General features: G+C 52.3%; 1 protein-coding gene across 1 annotated transcript; it reads right to left on the reverse strand.

Moving 5' to 3' along the window:
• Positions 1 to 6,579: 6,579 nt before the first annotated feature.
• On the reverse strand, positions 6,580 to 9,655 carry LOC112121626 (antigen-presenting glycoprotein CD1d-like). Its single transcript, XM_026662416.1, has 4 exons — positions 9,390 to 9,655; positions 8,511 to 8,792; positions 7,756 to 8,052; positions 6,580 to 7,362 (listed from the first exon to the last, which is right to left on the reverse strand). The coding sequence occupies exons 1-4, from the start codon at positions 9,580 to 9,582 to the stop codon at positions 7,253 to 7,255; spliced, it is 882 nt and encodes a 293-aa protein (XP_026518201.1). The 5' UTR covers positions 9,583 to 9,655; the 3' UTR covers positions 6,580 to 7,252.
• Positions 9,656 to 9,858: the final 203 nt, after the last annotated feature.

Below are 9,858 nucleotides of genomic sequence, written 5' to 3' on the forward strand. Positions count from 1 at the left end.
AGAGGTGAGAAATAACAGACCTCAACTCTATTGTCCCTCTGCAAATTTGCGTACACAGAGTCAATCCCTTACCTCTCTCTAGAAGTGCAAAGTTTCAAAAAGTTCAATGAACAGAAGATTGTTGGGGGCGGAATAGATCTGGACAAGGAGAAGAAGTCTGGAGGTAAATGTGAGAAGCGAGGGACATATGCTTTTTTGTTAAAATATTATATGTTTGCTGTTGAAGAAAAAAATCCAAAATACTTAACTTTGTTGTTTTAGTTAAATAAAACAATTTAAATGTCTGTCTGGTGATGTTCTCTTCGTAATACAGCCTGGCAAGAAAATCCTCTAAATATTAATGATTAACCTGTTGAGTTGGTTCACCTCCCAATGACTTCATAAATATCTGTGGTGAGTGTGTCAGTTCTCAGCACCCCGGGTGGGTGGGGGGAGGGATCCCCTCAGACCGCTCCATACTCACAGCCCTTTCCCTGCTGCTGAGCTAATCTGTTCAGAGTCCGGTTGAAGCTGAACAGGTAGCGATGGATCAGCAGCTCCAGGTCCTGCCACTGCTTCGGGGTCAGGCCCTGCTGGGCCCAGGGCTGCAGGAAGCGGATCTCGCTGGTGCTGCAGTCCAGGGAGTGGGTCTCCAGCAGGGCTCTTATCTCCGCGTCTGTGGAGCTGGCGTTGTGGAAGACGTCGATTTGGAGCAGCCGGAGGGTGACAGACGGTGGTGGGAGAGGAGGGGAGGCTGGGGCCAGGAAACAAGTGGAGGACAAAGCGGGTGGGGAGAGAGATTAATGAGTCTCTGTCCCATGAACAATCCTGCACTACGGGGTCACCCTGCTGATCCCTAACCTGCCTCCCCCGTCCTACTCCCCCAGCCAGGGTCACTAGCCCAGCCTGGTACTTCCCCACCCTGGCCCTAGGATTACACCATCCCCACGCATCCCGGTAGCAAAACCAGCAGGGGGGGGTCCCCACTTACCGGCCAGGGCCCACCATGCCCAGGGGAGGAACAGCAGAGGGAGCAGCATCCCGGCAGGGGAAGGGGGATCCAGGCTCTGGTGGGCGTCAGGGCAGCGAGACGAGGGACCCAGGATCCTCAGGTGCTTTCAGTTCCTCCGCAGCCCACACGCCTCCCTGCCAACTTCTCCCTTTGTCGGTCTCTGCTCAGCTCTGTCCCCGCAGCTGCCAGCCCCGAGCCAATGAGGGCAGAGTGAGTCGGGGAGCGGGGGCAGCGCGGGACGGGGATCCCTGGCAGCAAGGTCAGAAGAACACTCCCAAAGGACAAAAGTTTTATCGATGAAAAGTGCCAGTTTCAACAGCGCTCTCCTGCCGACAAAGCCGCTCCCGCTCCTGGGGGGAGGATGTTTTTTGCCGGCAGGAGACGTCTCTCGTCCCCACAAACAGCAGCTACTCTGTGCGCCATTTAGCGGCCACAGCCTAAGTGTGTGTGACGCCCCCTCCATCTCCTCCAGCCTGTGGTACCACTGCTCCCCGCAAAGCCCCCCGCACTGCCCAGGGGCATCGGGTCAGCCCTGACTGCCCGGGGAAAGCCCCCTGCTGCCCCCGCCCCACCCCCTGCAGCACAGCCCCTAGCGCCGCCCTGGGGCATCGGGTCAGTCCTGACTGCCCGGGGAGAGCCCCCGGTGCCCTCGCTCCACCCCCTGCAGCCCAGCCCCTAGCGCCGCCCTGGGGCCATGGGGAGCCCTGACTGCCCGGGCAGAGCCCCCTGCTGCCCCCCACCCTGCCCCCTGCAGCACAGCCCCTAGCAGCGCTGTCATAACTATAAAGGGAAGGGTAACAGCCCTCCTGTGTACAATACTATAATCCCTCCTGGCCAGAGACACCAAAATCCTTTTACCTGTAAAGGGTTAAGAAGCTCAGGTAACCTGGCTGACACCTGACCCAAAGGACCGATAAGGGGACAAGATACTTTCAAATCTTGGTGGGGGGAAGGCTTTTGTTTGTGCTCTTTGTTTTGGGGGGTTGTTCGCTCTTGGGACTAAGAGGGACCAGACATCAATCCAGGCTCTCCAAATCTTCTGAACAAGTCTCTCCTATTTCAAACTTGTAAGTAACAGCTAGGCAAGGCGTGTTAGGTTTATCTTTGTTTTCTCAACTTGTAAATGTTCCTTTTTGCTAGAGTGTTTATCTCTGTTTGCTGTAACTTTGAACCTAAGGCTAGAGGGGGTTCCTCTGGGCTCTTTAAGTTTGATTACCCTCTAAAGTTATTTTCCATCCTCATTTTACAGAGATGATTTTTACCTTTCTTTCTTTAATTAAATGTCTTCTTTTTAAGAACCTGATTGAGTTTTCCTTGTTTTAAGATCCAAGGGGATTGATCTGGACTCACCAGGAATTGGTGGGGGGAAAGGGAAAGCGGGGGGGATGATTAATTCCTCCTTGTTTTAAGCTCCTAGGGGTTTTGGATCAGTGTTCACCAGGGAATTGGTGGAAGAGTCTCTCAAGGCTACCCAGGGAAGGGAATTAGCACATTGGGAGTGGTGGCAGCAAAAGCAGATCTAAGCTGGTAGAGAAGCTTAGAGGTTTTCATGCAGGTCCCTACATGTACCCTAAAGTTCAGAGTGGGGAAGGAATCTTGACAGCCACCCTGGGGCAATGGGGCCTGTGCCAGTGCCACTCGTTATGGGGACAAATGGTTATGAAAACCAAGACCCCAGTAAAAGAAAAAGGTTCTCCTGATCCCAAAGGACCAAGCCCCAGACCCAGGTCAATATTCAAGTCAATATTTATTAATTTAATTATTTAGCCTACATATCTATCTGCCATGAGGCTGCATCAATTGAAAAAAAAAATAAAAAATGAAATTTTATTCCTATCAGTTCTTGTTCACTATTAAAAGTAAAGAATAGAGAATACATGTCACTTACTAACTGAGTCACTATTTGAATTTCATCAACTGTTTGATTGAAACATTGATTAAGAGATCAAGATGACTTTTCCTTAAAATTAAGCACTGTTGATTGTAATCGGAAATACACCATTTTTAGTCAGGTATACGTCCTTCATTCTTTCATATCAAAATCTACTACATTTTATTCTACCTTTAGAATATCCAATTATTGTTATTAATAAAGTTAGAATGGCAAATACTCAGTCATACAACAGACAATATCAATATGACAAATTTCAACAACAAACACACGCATATTCGCACATAATAAACATATACACTCAAATACTTCACATACACAACTGACACAAAGTATTAGCGAAATGATGCAGCAGCAATTGCCAGAGTCTTAGATCTGAAACAACTCAACACATGTTTTTGTAGATACAGACTAACACGGCTACCTCCTGATACTTAACTCAACACAAATAGTTGCCTCAGTCGACAACTTCCAAAAACTAGTAAACGTAGCATTCTAAACAGCCTGTCAGAATGGGTAACGGCTGCGCGCGATGAGAAAAATGATGTCATTGCCACTTTGTACCGTAGTGAAGCAGTACGCTTGTGCCTGCAACGCAGAGCTGGTGTAGGGAGGGTTACCATATTTGGATACAATGTGATTGTCAGAGAGGGAGGATTTGGCCCATGAAACAATAACTGTATTAAGATGCGGCCTGTGAAAAAGTTTGAGAAACCTTGACTTAAATTTCGTTGGTGACATGATGTAATATTCAGTATTGCCAACCTCAAACATTCAGAACTCATGAGTTGGGCCCCCACAAAATCACTCGATATCTCACCTATCAGTCCTCATCCTCAAAGGAAACCTGCAAAACACTTTTCAAAACATGAGCCTGGGAGTGTGAATTCAAAATGTTGCTAGACATTAAAAATCATGATCTTCATAAAGATACTGGATTTATGGTTAATTACAACAATTTGCAACCCACTAATCTCCCCTTTTGTCCTGGGATTACAAGGGAGTTAATGGGCTACTTCACCTTGAATGGTCCCCTTGAATATGTGCTAACTACTTGTGCTAAACTGTTAGATCTAGTGTTTAACTGTGACACTGTTAGTACCTTTTCAGACCTGAAGAACTCTGTGTATCTCAAAAACTTGTCCTTCTCACTAACAGAAGTTGGTCCAATAAAAGATCTCACCTCACCCACTTTGTCTCTTTTAAATAATGTGACAGCACAAGGGATTGTATAAAATCATGTGTCCCTGTAGCTAAACCCCATCACCCTGGTCCTTTTCAGGTGTTCATAGTGTGACAAAGTTCCTCCTCTATCTTGGTGGGTCCTGCGCTTATTGGCAGATTTTCTTGCCTCAGAGATTCACCATGTGGGTTGGGGAACAGCCCAGAGACCTTCCCCTCTGGAAGAACCCACAGTCCAGGTCAATTGGGAGGTTTGGGGGGAACCCGGGCCCGCCCTCTACTCCGGGTTCCAGCCCAGGGCCCTGTGGACTGCAGCTGTCTATAGTGCCTCCTGTAACAGCTGCATGACAGCTACAACTCCCTGGGCTACTTCCCCATGGCCTCCTCCAAACACCTTCCTTATTCTCACCACAGGACCTTCCTCCTGGTGTCTGATAACGCTTGTGCTCCTCAGTCCTCCAGCAGCACACCCTCTCACTCTCAGCTCCTTGCGCCTCTTGCTCCCAGCTCCTCACACTCCCACCACAAACTGAAGTGAGCTCCTTTTAAAACCCAGGTGCCCTGATTAGCCTGCCTTAATTGATTCTAGCCGCTTCTTCTTAATTGGATCCAGGTGTCCTAATTAGCCTGCCTGCCTTAACTGGTTCTAGCAGGTTCCTGATTACTCTAGTGCAGCCCCTGCTCTGGTCACTCAGGGAACAGAAAACTACTCATCCAGTGACCAGTATATTTGCCCTCTACCAGACTCCTGTACCCCACTGGTCTGGGTCTGTCACAGTACATTTAAAATATAAAATCAGCTTAGAAATACTGATTAAGAAAATGTCAAACAGAGAAGAGCTGCATCATGTATCCCATAATATTGAATGTTGTATTCAGCATGAGGCTGACTCGCCCTTACTACAAAGTTTTTGCAAATAAATGTCTGACAAACTTCAGGGCATATCAAAAAACCTGTGACTGACATTTTTTATTCCCAAGTTTAGTGCTTTCATTAGGTACCTTCTGCATGTCCATTCTGCGTGAGGGAGAGGGTACAGGGGTCTCTGCGGGGAACTGTGACTCTACGCCACCGTGCGGCGGGCCGGGCGTCTTGTTGTTCTTTCTGCCCTGTCCCTCCGCCCCTGCCCCCACCCCTGCTAGGCTGCGAGCCTGGGTTGCCAAAGGCATAGGGGCACCAGTTTAATAATACTGCATAGGGCCCCATAAACCCTAAGGACAGCCCTGGGGGTGCCAAAAAGCAGTCACCCTCTCCCTGGCCATAGCAAAACTGGTTCAACACAGACAACTGCTCAGAGTAATAAACATACCAACATTGTTAGAAACTGGACTTTCAAGAGGATACAGTTTCTGCTTGTGACAGTGTACCCCATAAGGCTTTATGGGGTGGGGTGCTTATAAATGTATGTATGACATAACTGGAATATGTTTTGTGCTTCCTGTGCCAGGTAACATATCTCCGTAAAGGTTATGGTCTACTATATCTATTCATCCTATTTGTACATATATATATCATTTTCTACTTGAGGTTAAGAATATGGGCTGTATGCTTGCTTGGTTTCTAAGTAAGCTTTGGGAGGCATTTGGTCAGCTTCTTTAGGAAGGAATTCGCCAGGTTAAGTACCTGATCAGGAAACACTTGGGGAACAATGCATCCTGGAATGCTCCAATCCACATAAGAAGTCTTCCTGGAGACATGCAAGATACCATGTGGACAATGGCGTCGGCCTGTAAAGACTGAGTCATGCAGGGACATGTGACTTGCCCAGGTGACTCCAGAACTCCATCTTGGAGCTGGACTTTGCATAGGAGGGAGGAGGGGGGTCTCCACCCACAAGAGAGAGTCTATTTAAACCCGTGGGAGACCCCTCCATGGGGTCTTCAGCTGGCTAAAGAAGGAGCCTCTCCACCCCCCACAGGATACTTGAAGGAAACTGAAACAAAGGACAGTAACTACAGGGGTTGTGAGTGATTGCTGGACCCAGGCTAAAAGGAGATTAGCCTGTAAAAGGCAGCATTCTGGAACTGGTGAGGAACTTATCTGTATTTAGTTTGATTAGACATAGATTTGCGCATTTTATTTTATTTTGCTTGTGACTTACTTTGTTCTGTCTGTTACTGCTTGGAACCACTTAAATCCTACTGTCTGTATTTAATAAAATCACTTTTTATTTAGTAATTTACTCAGAGTATGTATTAATACCTGGGGGAGCAAACAGCTGTGCATATCTCTCTATCAGTGTTATAGAGGGCGAACAATTTATGAGTTTGCCCTGCATAAGCTTTATGCAGGGTAAAACGGATTTATCTGGGTTTAGACCCCATTGGGAGTTGGGCATCTGAGTGCTAGAGACAAGCACACTTCTGTGAGCTGTTTTCAGGTAAACTTGCAGCTTTGGGGCAAGTGATTCAGACCCTGGGTCTGTGTTAGAGCAGATGTGAGTGTCTGGCTCAGCAAGACAGGGTGCTGGAGTCCTGAGCTGGCAGGGAAAACAGGAGCAGGGGTAGTCTTGGCACATCAGGTGGCACCTCCCAAGCGGGTTTCTGTGATCCAACCCGTCACACTGCTGTTCTTCCCTTGCTTTTTTAACTTGGAGTTGAAGTCTGGCAGTTTCTTGTCGCATCTGGCGAACCCTCTCCTCAGCAGCCAGCAGCTCCATACGCTCCCTACGAGCCCTTTCCTCTCTTTCAGCAGCTTCCTTCTGTCCTTCAGCAGCTTCTATTCCCAGCTGGGCCAAGGCTTGCCTCTCTCTCATTCGAAGTTCTGCCAGTTTTTGTTTCTTCCAGGCTGTCTCTCAGGGCTTGCAGTTCCATTGCTTCTGCTGGTGCTTTCTGGCTCATGGTTACTGATCTTTAATCAACAATACCAAAATTCAAATGTGGATAGCGTGGGGTTCTGATCCAGAGCTTCATTGACCTGGTTCTGCGGATTCTGCCGACTACGCCGCTGTGACGATGCTGGTTCTGGTGGGACCCAACAGAGAGCGCGAATTCAGGACAAATCGCTTAGAGCAGGGCACAGGTCCAAGTCCCCAGGAGAGGGGCCGATCCCCACGCCTGGGCCGGTGCCGCTGCCTCAGACCCTGGACTCCCCTGGTCCAACATCCTGGTAGCCCCTGGAAGGAGAGAGCAGAGGGGATGGGTTAGGGGGTGCAATGGCCCCACCCCCACCCCAGAGAGGGGAGGACTCACCTGCGTCTGCTCCGCCACAGCACCACGGCCACGGCGGCTACGGCTACGGCCAGAACCCCCAGGGTGATGCCCACGACCAGGCCGGGGCCCCAGCGCCTGCTCTGCTCTGTAAAACAGGGGGTGCCGTGCTGGGAACGGGGACAGGAGTGTGGGCAGCCTCCCACACAGTCCCCCCACCCCCGATCATCTCACCCGACCCACTGCCCTCAGCCCCCCTGACCCTGTTCCCTCAGCCTCCCCTGCAGTCCCACCCCTCCTCCCCCCACCTTCCCACCCCCTCAGCTTCCCTCCACTCTAGTCCTGCCCCCCCATCCCAGTCTTGTCCCGTTCCCCTCAGCTCCTCCATCCCCCTGATCCATCTCCACACCCCCACCCACCCCCTCTGCCTCCCTCCGCCCCAATCCCGCTGCCTGGACCCACCCCCGTCCCACTCAGGACGTGCAGGAAAAGCCCCCAGAGACAACGACCGCCCCCCCCTTCCCCGGGGACATGCACCTACCCCAGGGGATCAGCAGGCTCCGGCCACCCAGGCTGCTGTGCTGCACCCGGCAGGCGTAGCTGTGCCCGGGGCCCGGCTCCACGGCCAGGGAGCTGCGCAGCTGGTAGGTCAGGTCCGCGTTGGGCAGGATCCCGCTGGAGTTCAGCCGCCCGCCCGGCCCCACCTCCTCCCCGTCCTGCAGCCAGGCCACGCGGACGGGCCGGGGGTAGAAACCGGTGACGCGGCAAACCAGCAGTACCGGCGCGGGGGTCCCGGCTGGGGGAGGCGCTCGGGCAAACACCACGGCGACCGGCCGCTCTGAGACAGGAGGAGAGAGACGGGGCGGGGGAGAGGAGATGATTCAGTCTGAGCCTCAGGGACTCACTAGCCAAGCCCAGCTCCATTCCCCGCGGTCAGGCGTTGGCCCCGCTGTCCCGGCCAGACCCCTGCAGTTACCACTGGTGACGGAACCCTCTTCACTTCCTGTCCTAAACTGGTCTGCAGTGCGGCTATGAAATGGCTACTGTGCTCCACCCCAGATATAGCTGTATTTGTACACCAGGCAAGGGATCCCTGGATAAACAGCCCCCTGCCCCACCCCAGAGGTGGCTGCATCTCAGTACCAGATGAGGGATCTTTGTATAAGCAGCCCCCCCGGCCCAACCTGAGATGGCTGCATATGAGCACTTGGTGGGGGATCCCTGTATAAACAGCAAACACACCCTACCCCAGAGGTGGCTGCATCTCCGCGAGCGGGGAGGGGTGTCCAGCCTCACCTTGTCTCTCCAGAGACTCGTTCCCATGCTGGACAAAGCTCTTGAGCTGATTGACACACGTTGTTCTCAGGAGAAACTGAAGCATGCTGGCTGTGCCCTTATCCTGGTTGAGAAGGTCCCGGGCGTAGAGCGCCAGCTTGTCCCCCTGCCGAGCCACCCATTTCCCTGTGTCCGCGTCGAAGCTGATGAAGTCCTCGCCATTCACCGCAGTGTCATAGAATCCCCTCGAGGTGCCGTTGGGGTGCAGCTCGCAGACGAGGGAGCCCTGGGTAACAAAGGGGTCTGGAACAGGAAGGGCAGGGGGATGAGGACGGGCGTCCGGAGGTCCCAGGAGGGGGCAGAAACACAGAGCCGGGGGGAGTAAAGACATAACATCAGGTGCCATGAGGATGTTGGGCCACACGATGGCGGCAGGATTGTGGGGCGGCCCTGGTTGAGGTTAAGGGTAAGTTGCAGTTTCTGTTTAAAGCCGATTTTTTCACGGGCATAGTCAGATTGGTTTTAAAATCGCTGCGTTACATCGGGGCCTGAGGCAGAGTTTGTGGTACTAATTTGGGGTCCCTTGGTCACGGGGTTCCTGAGATACGGACCCCCCCAAATGACCTGCTTTTCAAAGGCTCAGGGTACGTGTCAGGAAAGACCAGGAGCGTCGGCTCAGGGAGTGGGACACGGGGCCTTTCCCCTCTAGGAAGTGCAGGCTACAATCTGACCACAGAGCTGGTGTTTCCCCTCTGGGGGACGCCGGCTCCAATCAGCCAAAGGGCCAGGGACTGGCTGTCTTACCCACAGTGACACACTCAGTGGCTGTGGTGAGTGTGTCAGTTCTCAGCACCCCGGGTGGGTGGGGGGAGGGATCCCCTCAGACCGCTCCATACTCACAGCCCATTCCCTGCTGCTGAGCTATTGTGTTCACAGTCCGGTTGAAGTTGGACAGGGAGCGATGGATCAGCAGCTCCAGGTCCTGCCACTGCTTCGGGGTCAGGCCCTGCTCGACCCAGGGCTGCAGGAAGCGGATCTCGCAGGTGCTGCAGTCCATGGAGTTGGTCTCTAGGTCGCCCAGCAGGGCTCTCATATCCGTGTCCGTGGAGCTGGCGTTGTGGAAGACGTTGATGTGGAGCACCCGGAGGGTGACAGACACTGGTGGGAGAGGAGGGGAGGCTGGGGCAGGGGGCAGGGAACAAGTGGAGGACAAAGCGGGTGGGGAGAGAGATTAATGAGTCTCTGTCCCATAAACAATCCTGCACTACGGGGTCTCCCTGCTGATCCCTAACTTACTGTGAGGAAGTGGGGGATTTTCTTGTTTTCTGTGGGTTTCCAATTGTTTGCGTGCAGAGGGGGTGGGACTGGG

The sequence above is a fragment of the Terrapene carolina genome, unplaced genomic scaffold (assembly GCF_002925995.2).
Source record: "Terrapene carolina triunguis isolate 2854851 unplaced genomic scaffold, T_m_triunguis-2.0 Scaffold27199, whole genome shotgun sequence".
Taxonomy (NCBI): Eukaryota; Metazoa; Chordata; order Testudines; family Emydidae; genus Terrapene; species Terrapene triunguis.

What these genes read in the sequence shown, in the direction of transcription:
- LOC112121626 (XM_026662416.1), bottom strand. Translation starts at nt 9,582, where the DNA reads ATGAGAGCCCTGCTGGGCGACCTAGAGACCAACTCCATGGACTGCAGC. An exon ending in TCAGCAGCAGGGAATGGGCT is followed by an intron (nt 8,793 to 9,389) that starts GTGAGTATGGAG and finishes TTCCTGTTCCAG; the next exon opens with ACCCCTTTGTTACCCAGGGC. An exon ending in GAGCCTGCTGATCCCCTGGG is followed by an intron (nt 7,363 to 7,755) that starts GTAGGTGCATGT and finishes CCTGTTTTACAG; the next exon opens with AGCAGAGCAGGCGCTGGGGC.